The sequence below is a fragment of the Carassius auratus genome, chromosome 23 (genome assembly GCF_003368295.1).
Source record: "Carassius auratus strain Wakin chromosome 23, ASM336829v1, whole genome shotgun sequence".
NCBI lineage: Eukaryota > Metazoa > Chordata > Actinopteri > Cypriniformes > Cyprinidae > Carassius > Carassius auratus.
Window position 1 is genome coordinate 7580135 of NC_039265.1, and position 26770 is coordinate 7606904.

The window sequence follows — 26770 nt, forward strand, 5'->3', positions numbered from 1 at the left end:
GAGCGCGGTAAAGACAGTTGTCACGTACTCAGCGGTTATAGGCTACGGATGACACTATTGGTCCAGCAGCATAACGCCATGGGGGGCGGATTCTCATTGGGTGACAGCTGCTTAATCTGAGAGCTCAACATTTTGTAACAGCTCCGGTTTAAGCGGTTATTTATGGGTTTACGCTGGTAGAGACAATATACACGAATTAACGTGAAACGAAATGACAAGACTTGTCGGAAATGGAGTCTAAATCCTCAGTAGCGTGAGAACGTGAGTAAGTTAGCTTTCATGATATTTCCATGTTGAGACAATGATGAATGAACAGTATGATAACGGTGTGTAAAGGCATGCATACAGAAGCACTGGCTAGACAGTAGTCTATCTGAAACCACAGCCAGCCATATGGCCGAAGAAACGGTAGGTCTGGTTATTACACTGTATTAAATGCTCAGACATGAAGTGCAATGCAGACGACAAAGACTCATAAATGAGTCTGTGCTGCGTAACGTTAGCTATTTCCTCCACATGTAGCTATCCAGCATGCCAGTGCAGGCACTCACAGGTCGTTCACACACGCTATTAAATTAGCGTTTTAACGCTATTATAGTATATTATGTTACAGTGATGTTTAAACCTCAAAAAGCTTCAGTATGGGCGTAAGGTATGACAGTAGGGGTGCACAATATTTCACCGTTGGTTCATCTGATCGGCATCAGTGCAGTCTCCATCAGGTAGGCTATTTGAGGACAACATTTTGCGATGTCCGAGTTTCGAAGGAAACGTTCTTTCTTGAACCAGATCGCGCAATCGGTCTTGATCGGTTGGTGACGTATAGAACCACCGAATCGTTTTAAAAAAATTAACTGTTCAAAAAAATCTGCCGAACCGGAATTGCCATCACTTAATTCTGCTTTCCTAGATGTAACGTGAAAAATATGATGATTCATATTTGTTCATTTGTTAGACTATAGGCCTATTAGAATTACACATTCATGGGACCGGTAATTGGGATTAAAGCAAGTAGCCTAATCTCAAATCCACGTGCCACTGTGGACCTGAACTCATCAGTTAATGCGATTTTAATGAGATTTTGGCAATATTGCGATTAAACTTTACCTCTTGTAAACGCAATGCTTCGATTTAAATAATGCGATTAAACTCATAATCGCAGCAAGCATAATCGTATTAATATAGGTGGCGTACGCTGATTTTAATCGAAACAGGCATGTAAACACCTTTATCGCAGTAGGCTGTTACCGCTCTCTGACCAAAGTGCGCAGGTGCTTGTCATGAATGACGTGACGCGCACCTGCAGTAATATACAGATTAGAAACGATGGTGGGGAAGAAAGTTTAGCATTTATATATATTAAATGTAAAATGACACAGTTTTTTAATTATCTGAAAGTACACTCCTAACGTCAGTCAGACAGGCATTGTAATAATCAAGTATTTTTTAATAATAAAACTTTAGTAATAAGAAATAAACTTGATAACCATGTTTGAATGAATATTAGTGATTTTAACTGGACCGATGGTGGTGCTTTTTTGGTCATTCAGAGTTGGGAAAGTTATGGCCTAGTGGTTAGAGAGTTTGACTCCTTACCCTATGGTTGAGGGTTTGAATCTCCCGCTGGCAATATCCTGACTGAGGTGCCCTTGAGCAAGGCACTGATCCCCCAACTGCTCCCTGGGGCGCTGCAGCATAAATGGCTGCCCACTGCTCCAGGTTTGTGCGCTTTGGATGCCGAGTATGGGTCACCATACTTGGCTGAATGTCACTTCATTCTGTCATTTGCACATAAACTTATCACCACTTATAAGCAACTAATAAGATAAGATAAGATCATGATACTAATATGAACTATAAAACTCACAAAGTATTACTAAGGATTAATGAGCTTCTGGCTTCATGAATATTAATCATTAATTTTGTTTGTTCCCTCTACTGATTTGCTGAAATTAAAGCAGGGACGATAATAGGTGAGCACCAGCCAATGAGATTGCCATTTGTGAATTAGCTCCGCCCACTACTGAAAAACCTGGCAGTTCTTAAAAACTGAAGAATTCCAAAGAAACGCCGTTATTTGACAGGAAAAATACGTCAAAGAATATAATTCACTTGTTGTGCGTCAATTTTCTCTCTCTCTGTGTTTGAGACAAAACGAGGGCAAGTTGTGCGCCTTCACACTAGAGTTTATGGTACTTCAAATACAGGTGCACTGACCATCTATTCAGACGAACAAAAAAAAAAAAACAGCACAAAGCGCTTAATGACGAGTGAAATTCTGAAGAGCTCAGTCAGAGTGTTCGGCGAGTGAAAATATATGTGCTACACTTATACTTAGCCTCCAACTCTCACACTGATGTGTAAAATCTAAGAATTTATTAGCCATTGGCTAATATTAGTGTTAAAATAATATATTTCACCTGAAAAATTCGATGTCGTCCGAATATTATTAGTCCTTGCATGGGCCCATGGGAAGAATTATGAACGTGAAGCCAATTTGTCTGTTCACAAACTTCTTTATTAAGTTTATTATTACATACATTATATAGTTGCATTGTAAGGTGTGGTGCCATGGATTATCCAATAAGAATTGTAAAATACATCATATAGGAAAGCAAACAAAGGGTTTTCCTTCCTGCTACCTATAGAGCCCATATAGGATGTACTGTAGATTGTATCTGTATGTTGTATAAAATGGAAGTATGGCAAGGAAGTTCTGGACATATTAGGAACACACTGGGCCATTTGATACCTTTTCTTAACTGAACTACCATATTTTTCGGACTATAAGTCGCACCTGTCACAGGACCAGCCAGACTGTACTTTGTATTGACAGTATTTGTGATTTGACGAGTTTGGAATTTTTAAAAACTTAAATTCAGCCCTAAGAAATATCTATTTATATATTAAATCTCTATTAAATTTAATATCTATTAAATATCTATTTCAAGATGGAGTGACCAGTACCATTGCTTTACCATTCACATTTTAATCTTGGACACTCTGTGCCCTTCTACTCCATTATTTGTATTTTTTTATAAGGAATCCTGGAACGTCTACATTAAGCTTTACGAGAAGCTCTGTCTTAAATCAGAGTCTAAACTCTCTCTGTATTTCACAGTAACTCCTCTCTTTACTAAATCCGATCCAAGTTTTAGCTGATGGAGAAATCAAGTAAACAGTTAACTTCTTTCATAGGGTTGGACTGGTGCCTATTAAAAGGAAGAATAAAAACACTGTGTTGGTAGTTAAAACAGCTTACAAAGAACTGCTATAAATCGATTGAATTATGAAGTTGCTTATTAACATGACAAATCTGAGCAGTTTCTGTAGTGGTCATTGGAAAATCCAGTACCTGCCCACGAGGGAAAAGATGAAAGTCTCTGATATCATAAGTCAGTTGAACATGTTTGGGCTGTTTTAGTGTCTTTCTCCTCATGCAGTGTCTTCCGGTCTGTCATTTGGTGATGAGGATCTGGTGGGGCAACGGAGTTTTGACTCGGGACGCAGTTATCTTCCTCTCTGCCTCTCATGTCAGATTTTTCATATCTGCAATTTTTCTCAGTCTTTCTCCATTCCGGCCCCTCCCAGAAGTGTCAGATTCCTCTTACGGAGGTGTAGCTGACCGCCCATCAGCTCTTTTCAGTGTCCACAGCCACAGCTTTTCTGTTCTCTTTTCCTCCCGTTGTCTCACCCATTGTCAGCTGTCCCAGAAGTCATCTGGTTTCATCTATACAATTAACACTCAAGAGAATCTCATTGTAAATATTGACTACATTTTATGTGCTACATTTTCAGATATTTTGTGCAACTGTTCAAAATTAAAGGAATCTTTATTTTTATAGCAGTTCCTTATTTTATTCTAATAAAGCATTTCCTTCTTTGCAGAATAAAGAAAATAACAGTAACCTATTCTGTCTGATATGAGCATTTCATACTTTTATAATCCTTATAAATACAGCATGATGCATTGTGTTATAACGTCAAACTGAAATCTTGCAAATAGTTTACAACCAAAGTCAAGAAAAAAATAATTGTCCTTTTTTTTCTTTTTATTATTAGCTGAATACAGCCGTTTAAACTAGTCACTCGATCTTGTTTGTGCATTATTCGTGCGCTTGTAAACGTAGTCTAGTGAAGGTGCTAAAGGAGCAGTTGTCTTTTTGTCTACACAACAACCACAGAACATTCACTTATTGTTACCATATATAGTTCCCTTTTGCTTAATTTTAGGGAAGCAAATAATAACATTTTAAGAACTTTTTTTTATTTTTTTATAACCATAAGTAGCAAAAAATAAAATGACCCAATAAATTAATTTATTACTAAATTTAATTTAATTTTAAAATATGTTTATTATTTTAAAAACGTTTCACTTAAGAAGACAGTGATTCATTAACAGGGGTTGCATGAGTTACTGTCATATTCTCTTTGTGTATAGTTTTTGAAGTGTCATTTTTGGATGTCCCATACAGTTGCATTATGTAAAGAGATTTTTTCTTTTTTCTAAAACTCTTAGTTTGTGTTCATCTGATAAATGAAAGTCATAAAGGATGGCATGAGAGTGGAAATGATGGAGTTTCTTTTTAATCCCTTTCCCTATATTTTATTTTTATTTGTGTGTGTGTGTTTTTCATTTTAATTGTTGTTGTTGAACTAAATATACAGGTTTGACCTGTGCCATTGCATTTTTTTTCGTTCTCTCCCTTTAACCATTCTTCTGTTTTGTCTGTCAGAAAAAAGTACTTCCACTTTTATAATACTTGATTACAATTTAAAGTTTAACTTTTTTACTTTTACTCAAGTATGATTTTGACCAGATACTTGTACTTTTAATTGAGTAAAATTTTCACTGAGTACTTGTACTTTCACTTGAGTAAAATTTTTTAGTACTTTTTACTCCTCTGGTCAAACTGCAATCCAGGCAAAGCTAGTTGTTGCTGTCTTGTTATGACAGTCTGTTAACCTACATATTCCTGTGCCAGAGGCGAAACCTGGAGAGCAGAGAAACTGATTGGCTGCTTCTGTAGGTCATTCATTCCACTTGATTAAACCTATGAACAGATACGTTTGCAGCTTAATTATGAGACAAGCCCCTGGAGATATGGGACACCTAGTCTGCATGCATGACTCTAGGAGCACACCATATACAACACACCTCCAGCAAATGATACAGATGTAAATCATCTACAGTATCTATGCATTCATCTAACCAACCAAACAGGTTCAGGTCAGTAGATACAGTAGCATATTGTGTAAGGACTTGGCATAGTTTTGTAACTGATAGTTTGACCTGGTTACCTGTTTTGCATGCATGACTTTATATTTGCATGTCTGTATGTATGCTGCATGCGTCTCCCTCTGTGGTCAATGCATGAATTAAATGGTTTCCATATCTATGCACGATGGAGTAAGATCAGCATTTCGCTGCTGGGTCAGAGGCTTCCCTTGTCTGTTTTCATCACATCACTAGGTCTAGACTGCATTCCACAAGGACATGCAGCAGAACCCTGATAATGCAAGTCTCAGTGGAAGATAGAAAGATGGTCTTTTATAAAGAGGCTGATTTGAGTGCAGGTATTATTTAGATTATTTCCTTGTTCAGTGGAATAATCCAATCAATAATCTAATCAATAATCCAAAATTTGATTTAAAAAATTACCGTAGCTGTCCCATTACAATGTGATATTTGACTCCTTAAAGTGATTTACAGTGGAATTTAGGTTGTACATTTGTAATGACATTTTCTTACTCTATTGAAAGTATGTCATCTTTTATGTCAAATAAAAAAAAAAAGTCAATGATTTTATCACTGAATCATTCATTCAATTGATTCACCTGAACAGCTGATTCGTTCAGGACTGAAGTTTGAATGTTTCAAACTACTTTTGATGAAGAAATACAGCTAAACCAGACAATAGTGTTATAGTCAGATAGTGTTAGCCACTTGATATTAACTACTTATTTATTGAACTGTTGTATTATATCATATTTATAAACTCTCTTGAAAATCATTAAAAGATGTCACTCATCTAAGCAATCTCACATTTATAATCAACAAAGCTCTCTACACTGCACATGAAATCTCTTATTTATTTCATAGTCACACAAAGTAGTTAATGGTCGCAACAGTAGAGGCCCGTTCAGAAAATCGCCTCACAAAGCTAGTTCGCTTTAACTGTTATCTCCCAAATTATATTGAGTTTTATAGCTTTCCAGCGAGTCATAGTGCAGGATAACAGGATAATATCTATCTATCTATCGTCTGACTGTATGTCTAGATGCTTTGGTTAAATGAATACATGTAAATAATGAATAAATTACTGTATATGTATTCGCAGATTAGTTAATTAATTCAATTATTCACAATTAAATACATCAATTTAGCTAAGAATAGCCTTGTAGGCAATACATTATTGTGACAGATAAAAGCATAGAAAAAGTTATTATATTTTTGTATTTCCATATTATTAAACATAAGGATATTACTGACTGACCTACAAATATAATTAATTACACTAAATTAAAATGTACAGCTCTGATACACTGTAAATGGGAACACTATTCACTTGAAGTCCTGTAGTTGCTTATTAGCATGCATATTACTAGGATATTAGCTGTTTATTTGTACTTACTATATAAAGCACATATTTTTGCTTCATTGTGCATGACCATGTTGATATGCCTTAACCCTGCCCAATACATAAACATAATTACTTCACTTGCTATCAATAATCAGCAATTTAAGAAAGCATTGAACGAAAACTCTTAGTAAATAGTGAACGTGTTCCCTGATCTAAAGTGTTACCAAAATATTTTAAAAAATTGTAAATAAAACTAAGATTGTTGGAGTAAATCTTTCTATGTTAAAATTTCAAGTTTTATTTAACAGATTATGCTGTTCCATTTTTTAAATGTTTGTGGAAATCACTAGCAATTGTTTCAAAGTAAATCCTACACTATTTTTAGTGTACTTAAACTATTTGAAACAAATTTGATACAAATGTGCTCCTACTCCTACAGTCCTCTTGTACTGTAACTCACACAGGAGAAAAAGTGCTTGCAATGTGAATGTCATGTGCTTGATTTCCAATAAATACACAAATTAAGTGATAAAACATGTACCTTGAATACAATGTTTTTGGATAAAAGTGTTTGCCAAATGCATAAATGAAATACAAAGGGCTGTTTTTTTTGTGGGTTTTTTTTTATTTACATTTTGTAAGAAACACATCTCAGATTAACCATTCGTACTGAGCATCTAAATCAGCATTATGCAATTTTTAAAAATAGATATGAATGCTTTATAGATAATGTTTCCTTCCCATAAATCCTAAAAAAAGAGTTAAAGTGCTGTTCTTGCGGTCTTGCTTTGTTTCCTTGTTCCTTTTTTCTGTGTAATTCATATCTCACCGTATGACCATCCATCGCAGTACAAAGAAAAGGGAAGGAACCTGCACTCCACAACAAACACGTGTTCCCACCCTGAGACTCTAAAGCTCTCCCTGATGTTATCTTTCCCTTCCTTTGATCACACATTTAAAATTAGAAATGAAAGAGTTCATAGAATACAAGAACAAATAATAAGGCTTTTTTTTAATTATTAATCTCATTGTAACAAAGCATGAACCAAAGCTCTTTTGAAGACAGAGCTGTGAAATGATTCGCTCACACAGTCTCAGCTGCACCACCAATCCTCTTAACGCTATAGTAACCCCACAGCTTTTCAACCATGTGTTCATTATTCATAGATGCATGCTTAATGAGTCAAATGAAAACCAGGGATTGCAACAGCATAGACCCAGTTCCTAAATTTTTTGACAATACTGGTTTGAGGATATGCATTTTGGTTTTGCTGTTTGTTCAATTTCCTGTTCTCTTTAAGATTAACTGAAAGAAAATGTGATCACACTCGGCATATTGGTTTATATAAAGAGCTTGTGCATTTAGAAAACTCTTGTTTGCATCTCATTATATCCACCAATGTGCAATGCTCTGTTTCTCTGCATGTGGAAAGTGTTATTGGGAAACTATAATACCTGAAGAAAGCTGTTAACTGGGACAGCATAAACTAAACTTCTTCATCTTTGGTTTGATAGATAAATATATTCATAAATTGTTAAGTGTGATGAGTTAAGAAGAGACTCCTGAGGTGCTGATCATCATACTGCATGTTAGGGGTGTAAAAAAAATATCGATACACGTGAGTATCGCGATATTTTGTTTGGCGATACTGTATCATTTCTTAAAAGGAATATTGACATTTAAAAAAATAAATAAAAAGAAATCATACAAGATTCATGGCAGTTTCGTTTTGAGTTTATTTTCCGACAGCAATATGGTAGCCTTCATCTCTGTACAAATACTGAGTGACAGGAAATACTAGCATTAGAGCACGTCACTAATGTTAGCGTTAAAGTAGATCACTGCTAGTAATGGAGGGCGAAAGATTTGTCCCAGTTCATGTTTCGGTGTACGAAGCTGAAGTGTGCCGACGTTTGGGCTTTTGTGGTAACATCCACAGCGGGACTGTGGAGCTCGCTCTGCCTCGGTTCCATCACTTCGCGACCCGTGTAAAGAGGCTCGTACTGGGCACAGCAGGTGGGAGGGTCGCCCCACGACTGCAGCTTTCTCTCATTTTGAGGGCGTTTTTTGCAGTTCGTGTGGCGCTTGAGTCGCAGTTTCAGCGATTCCACACGGAAAATAAATACAAGTGGAAATACTTCAGATTTATGTGCCCTCTAGAAGCTTGCGTTCTGCAAATGAACGTTGCTTGATTCTGACATCCCAAAGAAGCACAAAGTCACTTTTACAGACTTTTAAAGAGTAACTAAACCCTAAACCAACTTTCTTTAGTTAAGAATTTTATCTGTAAGAATTGGGCTTTATTAGTGCTGTTCATTGATTCAATTAACTTTTACGACATTTGAGTATAAAGTGTTTTAATTTTACAAAATATGGTGTAAAAATGTCTGAGTGCTGCCCTCTTCAGGTTGAAGGGTGGCTACTGCAGGTGATTTCTCCTATTGGATGTTGCGGTGGCAAGTGACGTAAGCAGTGGCAGGTGACGTAAGCAGTTTCCACTTCAGGTGAAAGTGGGGGAGAAAAGTCCTCTACTTCAAATGATCGCTCTGTTGCAAAGCTACTTGCGTCATTACAGTCACTCTCTATTTTATCGTCTCTGACAGCAGCTGTCTATCAATCCGTCGCTGCACAATTTTTTTAAATTTATTTATTGCGTTATTTATTGCGTAAGGTTTGCATATGGTGGTGTGTTTTTCTTTAAAGCTTTTCTTAGAATATATACTATTCCTAAAATTAGAAATATCCCAATTTATCGCCTTGCTTACAGTATCGCAACATATCGTATCGCAACCCCTGTATCATATTGCCAGATTCTTGGCAATACACAGCCCTACTGTATCTCAGGTAGATACCATTAGGCATTCCCACTGGGAAGTCATGGCCTAATGGTTAGAGAGTTGGAATCGTAACCCAAAGGTTGCGGGTTCTAGTCTTGTACTGGCAGGGACTGTAGGTGGAGGCAGTGAATGTGCTTGAAGTATACTTTTCCACCTTCAATACCAAAACTGAGGTACCCTTGAGCAAGGCACTGAACCCCCAACTGCTCCCTGGGCACCGCAGTAAAACATGACAGCTCACTGCTCTGGGTGTGTGTTCACTGCTGTGAGTGCACTTTGGATGGGATGAATGCAGAGCACTAATTCCGAGTATGGGTCACCATACTTGGCCACACGTGATTTTTCATTTATTTATTTTTTTACAGTGGGCAGGACTGTGCTGCTTCAGTGATAGATGTGAAGGAGTGAGAGGCTAAGGTAACTCCCCATTTTGGGGCTGTCTTGCTTGCTTCTAGTCTCATAAGCTGCTTGATTTCTCTCAGTTTTTTTGCACAATCAAACTATCAGACGCTTTTACACCAATGAAGTATCTGAGGAACCGAGGTAGGCAAAGTTGCTAGTCTTTTAGTGTTACAACTGTAATGCAGTTATTGGCTGTAGTATGTATTGTTTTTATGCTTTGTGACATTTAGGTCCTAAGTTTTATTTCTAGAGAATGCATGTACTCATAAAATGTACAGTGTAACTTTATTGCACTGGAACTTGCTTTGGATTAAAGTATCTGCCAAGTGCAATAATAGAAAATCATTTTCATTTGTCTCATATTTTGCATGGGTGCAATTCTTTAGTGGGAACTTTAAACTTTGAACTTTGTTCAGATAAGGGTCATAAATTATTTTACAATGCATGAATCACAAAGCTGCTAGTAAGTATGTCAAAAATTAAATCTGAATGTGAGCAGAGATGTTTGGCCGGGTTAATTTGCATGTACAAGGAAATTTATTTTAGTTAATCAGTTGTTCGCAGGATCAAGGAACTATACTATAACCAACACACAAGTAAGTCTATATCTAAAAATTGACAAAAGTTTGAAGGAAGTGCAAACAAATAGAGTATTCAGTTTCATATATTTCCTAGTATGTACTGTATGTCTGCAGCTTATTAACTTAAATTGATCTTATACAATTGAAGACTTACAAGTTTGAAAATCACTTAATGATCTTGCATAGGTAAAAGCTTGCCTAAAATAGTTCACCTTGTATTTGTATGCTTTTTTAAGACCATTTAGGTCCAATCAACTACATTGGGGAATTAATTATAATACCCTCTCATGTCAACTCAGACTGTAACGGTACAGCTATTTTTAGTAAAAAATTTTGATACAAGTCTTTTGGTGTAGCACATGTGTAATGAATGAATGCAGCATTGCTTAACCCCTCCATGTGTGGAACTTCTGTGTTTGTGCAACATAAATTTAAACATAATTTTCAATTTTCAAAATCTCCTAACGGTCTTGTGCCTGTGGGCTACCGTAGGTCTGCCGCACTCTGGAGAAGGTGACATAAAGGCTCTGCCACAGAGAGCACAGTGTGAGTCTAACATGCTGTGCCTGCCAACAGCGTGTCTGTCCCAAAAGAGTGTTTTTTGGACTGTAGATGGCATGCAGAACTAATCACTGTTCATTAAAGTTTTTGTGGTCTGCTAGGAAGTCACGGTTGACTTCACTGGATAAAGATAAATTATTTTATGCCTTTTAATTGGTACACTGTCATAAATGGTGCATATTAGTGCCTAAAAGTCCTAATATGTATCCTTAAGGTAGTAATACCATCATGGTATTTACTATGAATGAACCCTTTAGGGGTGAAGAACATTCCCTTAAGGGACAAGGACAAGCTGTTGTGCCTCTATAGGTACAGGTTTTGCACATTTTTTTCTGAGAGAGTATGGAAGCTGTTTCTGCAACATAATAATAATAATAATAATATTAATAAGTAATGGTGACTTTTTTTCTCATAATTCAGACTGTTCTTTTCACAATTCTGAATTGATACTTTTTTTCAGAATTGTAAGATGTAAACTCAGAATTCTGAGAAGAATATAACTTGAAGAATATAGCTTGCAATTCTAAGAAAATAAGTTAGAATTGTGAGTAAGGGTCGACCGATTATTAGCCTGGCCATTTATCTGCGCTGATACTAAAGCAGCGTTTCCACCGCATGAACTTTACCCAAGAACTAGGGACTTTGGGCCGGTACTCTGTGTGTTTCCACCGCAGGAACCAGGAACTAAATAAAGTTCGGGGTAAAAAAAATGCCCCTCAGAAAGTCCCTGCTGGCGAGGTAGTACTTTTACAAAGTACCGGAAATTTTGGGGGCGGGACTTGGGAGCTAAACATCCTGATTTGAGTTCACGCAGCATTGTGATTTCAACCACCATTTATTCGGATCATTTTCAAAATATTACTGTTATTGTGTCATGAAATGTAATTTTAAAAGTATTTTAGGCGAGAATGTAGTTGTTTAAAACTCAAATCTGTGGTTTATTCATAAAGACAGCGCCTACTTAAAAATGTGTTTCGCCGATCTCAGACGGTCAGCTCCACACAATCAGCGAGAGCTCAGTGATCATGTATCCACCAAGAGCAGCCTCACCTTGGCTAGACCTTCTGATATGTGCCGCTGGCTCTGATGTCTCTTTAGTGCTTAAACATAAAATAGCATTAGTTTTGCGTAAATCTAACAGGTAATCTTTGGTCTGTATGTAAAAATTTAAATAAAAAAGGCAAATTTATATAATATTTCATTTCATTGTAATGACTGTACATATACACATTTCCCTTAACTAACTACATTTCTGCGGCTATTATTATGTTAAAATGAAAAGGAAAGGAGGCAGTGGTATTTGATATCCTATTAGTTTTATTTTAAATATATAGTGAGGAAAATTGAAGTAGCCAAGGCAAGCTGACTGGTGTTATCAAGTACGCTGCTGTATGCAGAATTAATGGATTTGCGTCATTGCGGACAAAACACTCCCGAGTCGAATGCACAAAGTCTGAACTACCGAGGATGCACGTCCAAAATCAACGTACTTTGTATTGAGTATTCGCGCACAGACCTACGTCACCAGACTATTTGCCTAATCTTCCCGGTACTTTAGACCGCGGTGGAAATGCAGGAAGCAACAGGTCTGGGGTAGAGCTGTATTCGGGCCTTAAAAGTTAGGCCCGACAGGACCCGAGCCCGAACGGGTTTCGGCCAGAGCCCGACAAGTACATTTTGATTGAAAGCTTTTTTAAAGCCCGAACCCGTTTACAGCCCGACATTATTCAGATGTGCGCACGCACACAGCTCTTTTGCCTTTTGTCAACAATGAGTAATTTATTTATGTTTTAACATAATTTACTCATAACTAACATAGACTAGACCACTTGGAAGTTGGAATAAAGAAATAAAATAAGTCCTCTGTGACATCGTAACATCTCAGCATTCTAGACATAGGCTTAAATTAAATTAAGATAAATTTTAAATTAAGATGGATATTTGGCAATAACGAAATTAAGATAAAGGCTCCGCCGGATTTGCTTTATTTAATAAAAGAATAATGCCAACATTAACGTAAATACTCTGTCAACATTATGCATTTAAGACTCAATGAATATTTAGTTATCATTTGAAAAACCTTTACTTACAGCGATTAGGCTAGGTCTACATGTTTTTGTGGAGGAAAATGATTGAATCCACTGTAGATGTCTTCAGCGCATTCCTGCGCTCACTGATGGTGTGTCATTATTCACTCATTATTCTCATTATAAACATGGTCAAAACTTTTCCACACCTCAGAGTTTGCTTTAGTTGCTGGTGCAACCAAAACGTAATCACCAGAGGCAAGCCTCCGTTACACCTGCTCAGCATTCATTTTCGCATCTTTACCTCGCAAACCAGAGCGCAAGCCCGAGCCCGGCCCGAGCCCGCTTAAGATGATAGAAATTAAGCCCGAACCCATCGGGTCCCGATGGGTCCCATCAGGTTCGGGCAAAGATCTTCAGCTTTAGTCTGGGGGGAAAAAAGATTTCTGGTACAAATGTTCCGGGTAATTTTAGTGGAAACGCAGCAAAAGAATCTTTATGTTTATTGGTATCAGACATTTTCAAAATAAATTTGCCGATAAAGTAATTTAAAGGAATTTAGAAATTCAGAATGATTTTGTCAGAGCCCTTGTTATTCTTAATTTTGACATTATTTTCATTTCTATATATCGGTTTAAAATATCGGTTATCGATCTTAATCTGAAATAATCAGCATCATCCCACAAAAAACACATATCATCAACCCCTAATTGTGAGACAAAAGAAATCACAATTATTATTTTGTATTTATTTATTTATTTATTATTCTGTGATGGAATAACTCAAAATAAAGTCCGAATTGCACAATTCAAACTCAGATCTTTGAGAGAAAAAAGTTTTTTCTTAGTTTATATCTTTCAAATTCTGATATCTTCTTAGAATTGTGAGCAGTCCAAATCTTGAAATGAAAAGTCACGATTATATTTTTTGTGGTGGATACAGGCTTGAATAGATTTGTTTTTGGAGTTAAATGATTTACTGTAATTTCACTTAAGTTGGTAACTAACTTACTCTTTCTCACTCTTTTTTGCAGATTTTTTTTTTTTTAATCTGTATGACTTCAGTTTAAACTGTAAGAAACTCCATTAAGGGATCTTTTTTCCAAAGACTGCTATCGTATCACTCCAATCAGTGTTTCCTGTGGAAACGTTTTGTTTTCTTACTCTTCACAAAGTCTGTCACTGTGCTCCCTACTGGGGCCATGCCCCACCTGTTGAACAATGACACTTCTTTCAGCTCCAAGCAAGAGCTCTTGGTCCTACATGACAGTCCATTGGGTCCCAGCTTGGACACTCCCAGCCCAGTGGAGTCCCAGGGCTCTGCTCCAGGAGGCTCATCTGGAGATGCCTGCACTGTACTCCACAACACAGGCAAAAAGGGGATTGACCTCATAGAGCCGCCCAATGGGGTGAAGTTTGTTCCGGCAGACTCTGAGAATCTTTGTGGATGGGGAGCTCTGACCCCACGGTGTATCCAGACCTTCAACACCCCACGCTGGGTTCTCTTCTTCCTCTGTGTGGCCTCCTTCCTCCAGGGCATGATCATCAATGGCTTCATCAACACTGTCATCACCTCCATTGAGAGACGTTTCGACCTGCGCAGCTACCAGGTTCTGTTATAAACTGTAATTTGTATAGTTGTATAATAACTTACTATAATATAGTTGTAAAATACTGTAGTAACTGTATTTTAAATATAAGAATTTAAAATATCTGTTTTCCATTTTAATCTATTTTAAACCATTTTAATTTATTCTTGTGAAAAGCTTTTAGTTTTTTCATTAGTCATTGCTTCAGTCTTCATTGTTACTTTTATTTGTTATTTTTTTATTATTAATATTTTATATTAATATTTTTTGGGGGAAATGTGCTCCTTTTTTAAAGATTATTTGATGAATATATGGTTCAAAAGAACACCATTTATTTAAAATAGAAATATTTTGTAACATACATGTCTTTACTGTCACTTTTGATAAATTAAATTGAATATTAAATCAGGGAAGAAACTATCTTGCAATGGTTTATGGGTAATAATAGACTCACACATTATGGGATAGACTATTCAAATTTGGATTTATGTACACCTCAGCATTTTTAACACATTGTGTTGTTTGGGTTGCCGTTGCAGGCGGGACTCATTGCGAGCTCCTATGACATTGCTGCTTGTGTGTGTCTAACATTCGTGAGCTACTTTGGTGGTACTGGTCATAAGCCTCGATGGCTGGGCTGGGGAGTGCTCATCATGGCACTGGGCTCTCTGGTCTTTGCCCTGCCCCACTTCACCACACCTCCTTATCAGGTGAGAGTCCCGGAGCGTATGGGACTGTGCTCAGCCAATCACACCGAGGCATGTGTCGGCGAGGAAGGTGGGCTCTCAGCTTATCGTTACATCTTTATGCTGGGCCAGTTTCTGCACGGGGTCGGAGCAACCCCTTTGTACACCCTCGGGGTCACCTACCTAGATGAGAATGTCAAGTCAAACTACGCACCTGTATATATAGGTGAGTGTGATGACGCCATAAAAACATGAAAATATGTACTGTGGCTGATACTGGAAACTTTGTTCTGCTTGGCCATTTTCCATATTTTTACATTTATATAACCTTTTCCATCAACTAACATTCACTAGCTTAAAGATTGATTAAGTGGTTATTTTGCTATAAAATGTAATTGATCAGTACAATTCTTGATGATAAAAACCCGGAATCTTGAAAAATTATATCAGAATTTGGGGCAAAAAACTAAACAGATTTCCTAGGGCCTTATTGTTGTTGACATTCAATTGAAGCACTAAAATGGAATTAAATTCCATTTATTGTATTAATAAGACTTGATTTTGTTTGAGGGTTTTGTTTGTTAATGTGTAGCCGATTTCAAAAGTACTCAAGCATTCAGATATATATTCTAAAATCTTTTTATCTTTTGCATTACATGGAAAACACTCAAGAATTGATATTTGCCCTCACTGAACCCTGTCAGTTTGTCCCACTCAGGCTTTGACACACCTAGTAATTTTCATTGTTGTTATCAGTGAGAGCCACTAGTTTCCACCTCAGACATCAATAAAACCTCCCTCTATTGTTTTTTCCCCAACGTCCAGTTTTCAAAGGCTATTGAGGACAATCGCTACCCTGTTTGCCCCTCTCCAGACATAGGCACACAAACTGCATCTTATTGTGTCTTTTGATCAAAAACATGAATCAGTTTGTAGATCTACAGTAGACCAGCTTTCATATAACTGAGGGAGCAGAGGAGGGAGCCACAAAGACTTGATATGCTTTCTTCTGTTTTCAAAGGGATCTTCTACACAGCTGCCATTGTAGGACCTGCGGCTGGATACTTGCTGGGTGGATTCTTTCTCAACATCTACACAGAAATTGACCAAACGTAAGTGGCCAATGAGTAAGAAAATAAACATTTCATCTTTCACTTTATTCAAATAAGTAGTTCACGCAAAATGAAAAAGTAAATTTTTAGGCCATATTTATCTGTAATTCACAGATGTAATATACAGCATTACATAAGAGGTTTTAACAAGTGTCAGACTCCTAGTGTTAAGTATTTGAATTGCATCTAATTATTATTTGAACCCTGAAACAATAAGGGCCTTTCGCACCATTGGAACCTTTTCATAACCCAGCTGCTGTGCTGTCTGTTAATCAAAGAACAAAATTCTTCAAAAAAAGAAAAAGTGGAAAATAAATATTTAATTTAGAATTTAGTGTTTGATAACTTTATACAATTTCTGTATGTTTCCTACTTGCTGAAGGGCACAGGTAAATATATAATGGATTAATGTGAAGATTGTTTGAAGGTCATTTAAATTATTTTTTTAAAATTTTTTACGTCTTATAAATGGTAAAATTGATAGCTCTCAATTATACTGTAATGTTAGTATAGTCAACATTTTATAAAGTCGTTGGTTAAATATCAGGAAAAAAATTCCTAGAGACATCAGTGGTATTGGTATCAATGATACAGTCATTCAGTCAGAAAAAAAAAGATTCCATTAAAAATTAAAAATACACTACCTTTTTGTTTCTACATTAGTTTGTAGAGTGAATGTGAAATTATTGCAATATAAATCTTTAATGTATGGTGGGATTGTGATTCATTTCAGAAAATGTTTAACATCTAATTATTATTATTAATATTATATATATATATATATATATATATATATATATATATATATATATATATATATATATATATATATATATATATATATATTTTTTTTTTTTTTTTTTTTTTTTTTTTTTTTTTTTTTTGACAGAACTAATATAAATATAACTTGTCACTGACCACTTACAACTGTTCTGCACGTATCCAAAATATAAATATCACAAAATATGAATACATAAATAAGAAACTACATAGCAGAAATGCTATTTAAATTTCTGTTACAGACTAGGATTGATTTAGACCTTGTGACTTCCATGATGAAGAATACAGATTAAAATCTGACATAAACCCATATAAATAACAAAAACATGAAAAGTTGTTTTAAATACTAAACTTTGCACATTCTAAAGCTACATTTTATCTCTCTCTATCTCTCTTAGGACAGAGCTAACTCCTGAAAATCCGCTGTGGGTGGGAGCTTGGTGGATTGGTTTCCTGGCAGGAGGAGCGGCAGCTCTGGTTATCGCTCTGCCTATACTGGGTTATCCACGACAGCTACCAGGTGCTACCCACAAGCGCGATTTAAAATAAGTCAAGTGACTGCAGTACAGTATAGTATTAGTGCGAATAACAGTCTCACTTTCTGTATCTTGTAGGCTCTCAGCGGTATGTGGCCATGCGGGTCTCAGAGGCCCACCAGCTGAAGGACGGCAGTCAGGTCACTGCAGCTGATCCTCAGTTTGGCAAAACAGTAAAGGACATGCCCAGGTATGAAACAGGGAGAGGAAGGCTTGTTTCCTCTGCTGGTCCTTCAAATGTATTAAAAGCCATATTTGTGTGACTATATACCACATTTCACCATCTATTATCATGTTCTGTACTGCCATGTTTATAATCAGACACTTCATTGATGGGAAGTAGCTGCGGTTGTAGTTTTCTTGTCTGGCAAGTTCAGCGAATTCAGAGCGATGAGTCGATTTTTAAGGATCCAGGAAATTAGCACTTTTCACTGACACTACTTTTAAAGATCCAACAAACTGCCACATACGAGCTATTGGGTTGTCGATTTTCATTTAGGTTGCTAGTTTTCATTTGGCTGCAAGTTTCCACAAGATATCATTAAAACCTTCAGTTGTTTTCCTCTCCTCTGTCCAGTATTCAAAGGCAACTAAAAGACAATTGCCTCATTTCATCAATCATTCTTTCGACCCAAATAAAAGCATAAATCAATGCTGTCAGATGATGCTTATGTATTTTATCCACACACAAATATCTATAAAATTGAAATGTTGGAATAGTTGGCCAAGAGATGTCAGCTTAACATCATGAAAATGCTAGTTAGAATAATTTTAAATACATGTTTTACAAAGGCCTCCTAGGCATATATGACTTCCTTCTTTCAGATGAATCCAGTTTTAGTTATATTAAAAACTGTTTTTGACTTAAGAGTATTAAGGAACAGTCTGTTATCAATATTATCTGCAAGTAATATTTAATGATTGCATTTTTTTTTTTTTTTTTTTTTTACAAGGAATTGCATTGTAAATATCAGAAAGTTGTGTTGTTTGCAAGAAATCATTGAACTGACTGAATAATCATTTTTCACTGAAGGTCAGTGCTGCTTCTTTTGAAGAACCCTACCTTCATCTTTCTGTGTCTCGCTGGTGCCACAGAGGCCACGCTCATAGCTGGAATGTCCACGTTTGGCCCCAAATTTCTAGAGTCTCAGTTTAGTCTGAGTGCTTCAGAGGCAGCAACCTGGTTTGGTAAGAATCACGTCACTCAAACTCAATGCCACACACTTTTGCTCAAATTACTCTTAGCGTATAATAAACAACTGCACGGAGTTATTTTTAACTCCATCTTCTCATTCCAGGTTATATGGTGGTACCAGCTGGTGGAGGAGGCACCTTCCTGGGTGGCTTCATTGTAAAGAAGCTGAACCTTCGCTGCCGCGGGATTATCCGTTTCTGCATGCTGTGCGCAGTGGTCAGTCTGATGGCTATCTTCATCTTTTTGGTACACTGTCCTAATGTGCCCATGGCAGGAGTAACTGCCCCATACTACAATAACTTTAAACACAACCACTACAACGCCCCCTACCTGCAGACAGAGCTCCATAACAACAGGTATGACACCGTTTTAATCCATCACTATTGGATACAGGTGCTGGTCATATAATTAGAATATCATCAAAAAGTTTATTTATTTCACTAATTCCATTCAAAAAGTGAAACTTGTATATTATATTTATTCATTACACACATTGGTATATTTCAAATGTTTATTTCTTTTAATTTTGATGATTAGAACTGACAACTAAGGAAAATCCCAAATTCATTATCTCAGAAAATTAGAATATTGTGAAAAGGTTCAATATTGAAGACACCTGGTGCCACACTCTAATCAGCTAATTAACTCAAAACACCTGCAAAGCCTTTAAATGGTCTCGCAGTCTAGTTCTGTAGGCTACACAATCATGGGGAAGACTGCTGATTTGACAGTTGTCCAAAAGACGACCATTGACACCTTGCACAAGGAGGGCAAGGCACAAAATGTCATTGCAAAAGAGGCTGGCTCACAGAGCTCTGTGTCCAAGCACATTAATAGAGAGGTGAAGGGAAGGAAAAGATGTGGTAGAAAAAAAAGTGTACAAGCAATAGGGATAACCGCACCCTGGAGAGGATTGTGAAACAAAACCCATTCAAAAATGTGGGGGAGATTCACAAAGAGTGGACTGCAGCTGGAGTCAGTGCTTCAAGAACCACTACGCACAGACGTATGCAAGACATGGGTTTCAGCTGTCGCATTCCATGTGTCAAGCCACTCTTCAACAACAAACAGCTTCAGAAGCGTCTCACTTCAAAAAGGACTGGACTGCTGCTGAGTGATCAAAAGTTATGTTCTCTGATGAAAGTGAATTTTGCATTTCCTTTGGAAATCAGGGTCCCAGAGTCTGGAGGAAGAGAGGAGAGGCACACAATCCATGTTGCTTGAGGTCCAGTGTAACGTTTCCACAGTCAGTGAAGGTTTGCAATGCCATGTCATCTGCTGGTGCTGGTCCACTGTGTTTTCTGAGGTGCAAGGTCAGCTGTATACCAGGAAGTTTTAGAGCACTTCATGCTTCCTGCTGCTGACCAACTTTATGGAGATGCAGATTTCATTTTCCAAAAGGACTTGGCCCCAGCACACAGTGCCAAAGCTTCCAGTACCTGGTTTAAGGACCATGGTATCCCTGTTCTTAATTGGCCAGCAAACTCGCCTGACCTTAACCCCATAGGAAATCTATGGGGTATTGTGAAGAGGAAGATGGGATATGCCAGACCCAAGAATGCAGAAGAACTGAAGACCACTATCAGAGCAACCTGGGCTCTCATAACACCTGAGCAGTGCCACAGACTGATCGACTCCATGTCACACCACATTGCTGCAGTAATTCAGGCAAAAGGAGCCCCAACTAAGTATTGAGTGCTGTACATGCTCATACTTTTCATGTTCATACTTTTCAATTGGTCAAGATTTCTAAAAATCCTTTCTTTGTATTGGTCTTAAGTGATATTCTAATTTTCTGAGATACTGAATTTGGAATTTTCCTTAGCTGTCAGTTATAATCATCAAAATGAAAAGAAATAAACATTTGAAATATATCAGTCTGTGTGTAATGAATGAATAGAATATACACGTTTCACTTTTTGGATGGAATTAGTGAAATAAATCAACTTTTTGATGATATTCTAATTATATTAGCAGCACCTGTATAGGGCTAGATTTACTTACAGCTTGCTCCAACACAAACCTTCTTTTGCCGTTAAAATTGTTATGTCAGCACTGAAAAGGGAGGAGAGTATTAAAAAGAATCGCCCAATGTGATTTACTCACATTTGCACTCATCAAATTACTGGCATTTGCACCATTATTTAATGCCCAAAAAAGCAGGCGATATTTGGCACTGCTCATGGTAGATTGCGCTGGTCATTATGGAAATGATCTGGCTGTGTCTGTGTTCTTTAATGTATGCATTGTTAGTAAATCACCTGCAGAATTTTTCCCTTCCATCTGCGCTTTTATGGAATTGTGCTCTAAAGCTAATTTGTCTCGTTTTGTAAATCTGGCCCTAAATCTTTGGAAGTTTTTTTTGTATCCTGATCATCAACTCAGTGGTGCTCTGTTGCTGCGCAGACCTGATAGAATGAATCAGCAGAGAATCGGTTAATTACTGATGCATTCTCAACTTTATTCAGGAAGATAGGTCATATTTATACAAACAACAAAAGTCAATTAATGTACCGTATGCAGGAGTTATAAGCAGTGCTGGGTAGGTAACTTACAAATTGTAGTCTGTTACTGATTCCAAATTACATGACAAAAATTTTAGTCTGTAGCATAATCCTTTACATTACACATTTTAGGTAATATAACCACACTACTCTTAGATTACTTTTGAGCTAGCTCATTTATCACATTGATTTAATTAGTATATGTGTGTTTAAAGAAAAGCTAATAATTAAAAAATAAAAAATGTCAAATTATCTGTGACCATTAACTAATGTACTGTGACCATGCAATTGTTTTACTTAATTGAAATGAACTTACAGTATCTTAAAATGTCAGGGGGACTCCAAGTAAACGCATTAGGTTAAAGAGGTTTGGCTGACAAGCTAATGGTTTAAATTAATACCCAGAGCAGAAACAAAGAGATTGACTGACAATGTGTTATTGATTGGTTGAGGTGAAATTCGAAACTAAAATCCTTTCCTCTCCCTCTCAGCTTCTCAGATCTGGGCAATCTGACCGCAGTCTGTAACATTGACTGTCACTGTGTTGAGGAGTTGTTTAACCCCGTGTGTGGTGCGGATGGAGTGATGTATTTCTCTCCCTGCCATGCCGGCTGTAGCTCCCTCAGCCACACAGACAGCCCCAGAGGCAGACAGGTACACAGACTTTCTCAGTGTCACGGAATTGATATTTATGAGCTTGTACTATGAAGGCATATTGTAATTTCAGAACACGATATTACACGGAAGTTTTAAAAGGATCCCCGAGTATTAAGACATGTATAGCTTAATATAACACAAGTTATGTCTCTTATTGAAATATATAACAGAAAACCTGTGAAAGATGTATGTTATTATAAAAAATCGTTTTTAAACTGTGGGGGGCGCCATTATTTTATGTGTACAGTACATTCTGCATTGATGATGTCGAATGGTTGCACTCAGTAAGCTACTGGCGCTTTTTACCTCAACACAACTTAGAAAGTAAACACAAAAAATAAAATACTGATAAAATACCACATTGTGTGGCTTTTGGGTGTAATTTTCAGTCGGAGGGCAACAAGAGCAATCTAGGACTTCACTGATTTCCTAGCGATAAGAAGAGGAGAAAATAATGGGAAGATGCATGTGGACGAATAAAACTTCATAAAAACCCGCTTTTTTTCTCCACTTTAGCCCTGGTGCCTTTAAGATTTTTGAGGACCACAGCTACTGAAACAGCTTACAAACGGCCCAGACAGAATGCAACCATTTTACTCCGAATAATCAGAATAATGGCACCCCCCATAGTCCAAAATATGTATAAAACTATGTGATTTTTTAAAATAACATACATTTTTTGTGGGTTTTCTATTACATATTTCAATAAGAGACATAATTTATGGTATATTAAGCTATACATGTCTTTATGCCCGAGGATCCCTTTAAAACGAAGCTGCATAAATGTTTTCGATTATGCGCTATTTTGGTGTAAAGAAAAAGTCATCTTTCATAAGAAGTCTCAGAAATAAATGTGAATCAACTGTTTCAAACATCTTATTCTTGGTTATGAATTTGTCTGTATTGGTGCGTTTATGCATTCATAGGTGTTTTCTGGATGCAGCTGTGTGGTGGGGAATATATCATGGGGAGAACAAGGTTTTGCTGAAGAAGGGAGGTGTGTGTCATCCTGCAATCACATGCCGGCCTTCCTCACCTTCCTCTTCGTCGTCATCCTCTTCACTTTCCTCTGCAGCATCCCTGCACTTACTGCCACACTCAGGTATGACCACTGTATATACTCTGTGACACAAATGTTTGGAATCAGAAAATGTAGCTTTTATTTACCAAGGATGCATTGAACTGATCAAAACTGACAGTTAAGACATTTAAAATTTTAGAAAAGGTTTATATTTCAAATAAATGTTGTTGTTTTTTAAGTTCATATTCATTTAAACAGTTAAAAACACATTTTTTTTCTGTATTTTTTATCAAATAAATCCATTCTTGGACTCTTGGTGATCATAACAAGAAAAAAAGACCCAAAACTTTTGAATGGTAGTGTGGATTATAAATGCTAAATAAACGTGATGAGGTTATGTGACAACAAATTAGCATACTGCTGTTTCAAGCCGTAACTGTATTATAAAATAATACCTACTCTTTTCAATAAAAATAAAAAAGTTTATTAAGTAGTAAGCTACTGTAGTATTCCATTCCAAATGTACAGAAGACAGGAGGATCTCTTATGGCTAACTTTATAGAACAGGTGTTTGTCTTTATAGCCTAATGTAATTGTCTTCTCTTGCAGGTGTGTTCCTGACAGTCAGAAATCGTTTGGACTTGGAATCCAGTGGATTGTAGTAAGGACTCTCGGTGGGATCCCAGGGCCTATAGCGTTCGGCTCTGTGATTGACATCTCCTGCCTGCTGTGGGAGGAGCAGTGTGGGGAATACGGCTCCTGTTACCTGTACCACAACTCAGACATGAGCCAGTATACACTCATCGCAGGCATCATCTACAAGGTACAGAAAAACACATCTGAAAAGTATGCAGAAATGTTTCCTGAGAAACTCATAATGATTCCACATTTAAATCACTTAAGCTTGTATGAAACTCTTGAAACCGACTTCTCAGTTTAACACAGGAGGCCATTTATTTTGCAGCTCTAAATGGCCTTCAGCGGTATGTTGACAAGTCAGTTTTAAGAGTTTCAGAAAAGCTAAATCTTAAGCTATGCTTTTTTTCCCTCAGGTTTTAGGCACTATTTTCTTTTTTCTGGCGGCCATGCTCTACAAGCCGCCCCCCGAGACTCCTCAGAGCAGCTGTGAGAGCACAGATGTGGGAGGGGGCGAGGCCAGAGACCTGCCAATCAAAGACGTCCCCGCTGAGATCATTCCCAACCGGCACGCCAAATTATGACCTCAGTCTACAAATACACCATCACCTCAGCTCAAAGTGTGTGTGTACGCCTCTGTGTGCATGTGTGTTGTGTATAAGGTCAACACCATCACTGTTGACTGTGCCCCTTCCTGCTGGCTGTACATCATTCCCAACATGCATTTGTGATATGTTCCCATATACTGTCATTGGCCCACCAGTCTCAGAGTTACCAACCCAGACATGAGGACTAAAAGCATTTATGTCACAATAAATGACCAAAGGTCAAAGGTGAAATCAGAGCATATACGTTACATAAACAGAACCTACCAAAAGCCAACATAATTGTAATTTGACAAAAGATTATTTATGCGTATAAACTGATAATATTTATATAATTTAAATGTCAATTTAGATCATTTTTTAAAAGAAAAAGCCATAGATGATATAGAAAAAGAGCACTTAATATAAATGTTATGGAAAGAGAGTAATATAACTGTGCAGGTGTTATAAAGTGTTAAGCTGTTATGAAATATGAAATATAGTGAATTCAAATGCTGCTCAGTTGTACAAAAAAACTGAAAATTATAAACTGTGCCTTTAAAATGAGTTTTGCATTAGTTAGCACAGTTAGAAAGAGATAGTACAGAAAAAAAAACAAAATATCCATTAAAATATTCAACTTGCAAACCCTTGAATCTCTCTAGATTGCACTTTAAACTCACTTCACTGATGGAAATATACATCTGAACCATGTACAGTATTGAACAACATACCATTAAACCAATGCAACATTACACAATTCTAGTCCACATTTTGAGACCATCTAAAGCATGTATGACTTGTGATTCATGTATTTGATTTTCATAAATTCTGAATATTTGTAACATTTTAAAATGTACCAAAATACTGTAGCTCAAGACTGAGCAGGACAGAGAGGCTTCAAGGTGTGAAGTCTCATAGAGTTGCAAGTGAGTGATGAAGAGGCAACAAGTTTACAAAATGAACTTTTTGTAACTGTATACCAGGTTGAAAAATACCACCCGAGATGGGATATTTCTGAAAAGCACTTCACTTTGAGATTACTCAAAGGATACTTTCTTGGTTGCTCATAAAATAATCATGCAGCAATTTTTATTATTATTTTTTAACATAAAAGTACCCCAAGCTGCTTAAATCCAAATAATAAAAAATAACAAATATTTGCCACATGAACCTAATTTGCTTATATTAAGTGCTACTAAACCATCTCACCAATGATAATTTATGTAGAAGTTTTTATTTATTATTAAATGCATTTGTTAGTATTCTTTTCTGATGTCTGGTGTTATTATTACATTGTTTTCTTTCCCTGCTTTGATGGATTTCGATGGATTACATAAACTCTCTGATGACAAATGCTGAATGCCTATGATGATTGGAAATTGATTTGCACAATGAAACTGAACATGCAACAACAAAGAGTAACATGATATTTGTATTTGAATTTGTGTTGGTTCTTGTGTATTTTTTACTCCAATGACTTAAAAGAAATGTGTCTTGTGTCACAAAAGGAGTTTGCAAGTGGGCCTGTTATTGTCTTTATTGATATTTGTTCCTGTATTTTGTTTTATTTTATATTTTTAACCACAGTTTCAAAACACTTGTAATAAGTTTTGGTACTTTCTTTATAAAGTCATTTTTCATGCAGACTTTTCGATAGATGTTTTAAGCAATAACCCAAAAACAAACATAAACAAACAGTCATATTTTATTCCTAACTACTGTTTATCTGTCTATTCATGTACACAAACACAAAGACCCATTAACAAATTTGCTTTAATGACCTAGGAATATAAGTGCACGGTTTATTTCTTGTTCATCTGTATAAAACATTCTTCCTAAAAAATCCTAAAAATATATTTTGAGTTTTAAAATAAATGTGAAAACTGAATTTTTAAATAGGCCTACAGCATCAAACTTTGAGGCCCCACCGAATGTTTTAAAGCAGAGTCATTAAACAACTTAACTGGAATATAGAATATATATTTTACACATACAGTAACTGAATGTTTTTAATTTAGAATATATCAACTTATTTGAGTCAACTTACTTTAGTTAGATTGGGTCAATTTAAATCATGTACTAAAGCCATGTAAACATTTAGCCACTTTCAAGTTCATCAGACTTTACAGGTTTATTTTTATTTTTTCTCTAAATATAAATTTCATATGCAATATCCAATTAATTAGCACAGCTACAACTCACAGTCAAACAATATAAGCCTTAGTCTCTATGTAGCAGATAGCACAACTGTTCAGCACGCTAACCACAAAAATTAATAACACAACACTCCAAAATAACAGCACTAGCAAGTCCGTTTACTCAGAAATATTTTAATCTTCCTACCAAGTCCAATGGAAAGCATGTGGCCAGTTGGTAGCTTGGCAGACTAAACGCCATCATAAATAATTGAAATAGATGAACTTTTAAAATAAATTTTATTGAACATAAAGAAAATAGCTTTTGCAAAACGGTTAA

General features: G+C 36.5%; 1 protein-coding gene across 3 annotated transcripts; it reads left to right on the forward strand.

Annotated features, from left to right (window-relative positions):
• The first annotated feature begins 81 nt into the window (after nucleotides 1–81).
• slco4a1 (solute carrier organic anion transporter family, member 4A1) lies at nucleotides 82–25939 on the forward strand. 3 transcript variants are annotated; one of them, XM_026199514.1, is made up of 12 exons: nucleotides 82–265; nucleotides 14027–14602; nucleotides 15121–15493; nucleotides 16289–16379; nucleotides 17558–17679; nucleotides 17774–17885; nucleotides 18729–18883; nucleotides 18994–19246; nucleotides 21886–22048; nucleotides 22978–23153; nucleotides 23682–23895; nucleotides 24125–25939. In XM_026199514.1, exons 2-12 carry the CDS (start codon nucleotides 14195–14197, stop codon nucleotides 24290–24292), a joined length of 2235 nt encoding a protein of 744 aa, XP_026055299.1. In that variant the 5' UTR covers nucleotides 82–265; nucleotides 14027–14194; the 3' UTR covers nucleotides 24293–25939. The 3 variants fall into 3 exon arrangements, with proteins under 3 accessions (XP_026055299.1, XP_026055300.1, XP_026055298.1); XM_026199515.1 differs by having other exon boundaries at nucleotides 82–261; XM_026199513.1 differs by lacking the exon at nucleotides 82–265 and adding an exon at nucleotides 9815–9965.
• The last annotated feature ends 831 nt before the right edge of the window (nucleotides 25940–26770 follow it).

Bases quoted from the DNA above. Each gene is read 5' to 3' on its own strand.
- slco4a1 (XM_026199514.1), top strand. From the start codon at position 14,195: ATGCCCCACCTGTTGAACAATGACACTTCTTTCAGCTCCAAGCAAGAG. The intron at 15,494-16,288 runs GTGAGTGTGATG...CTGTTTTCAAAG, and splicing joins CTACGCACCTGTATATATAG to GGATCTTCTACACAGCTGCC. The intron at 22,049-22,977 runs GTACACAGACTT...ATGCATTCATAG, and splicing joins ACAGCCCCAGAGGCAGACAG to GTGTTTTCTGGATGCAGCTG.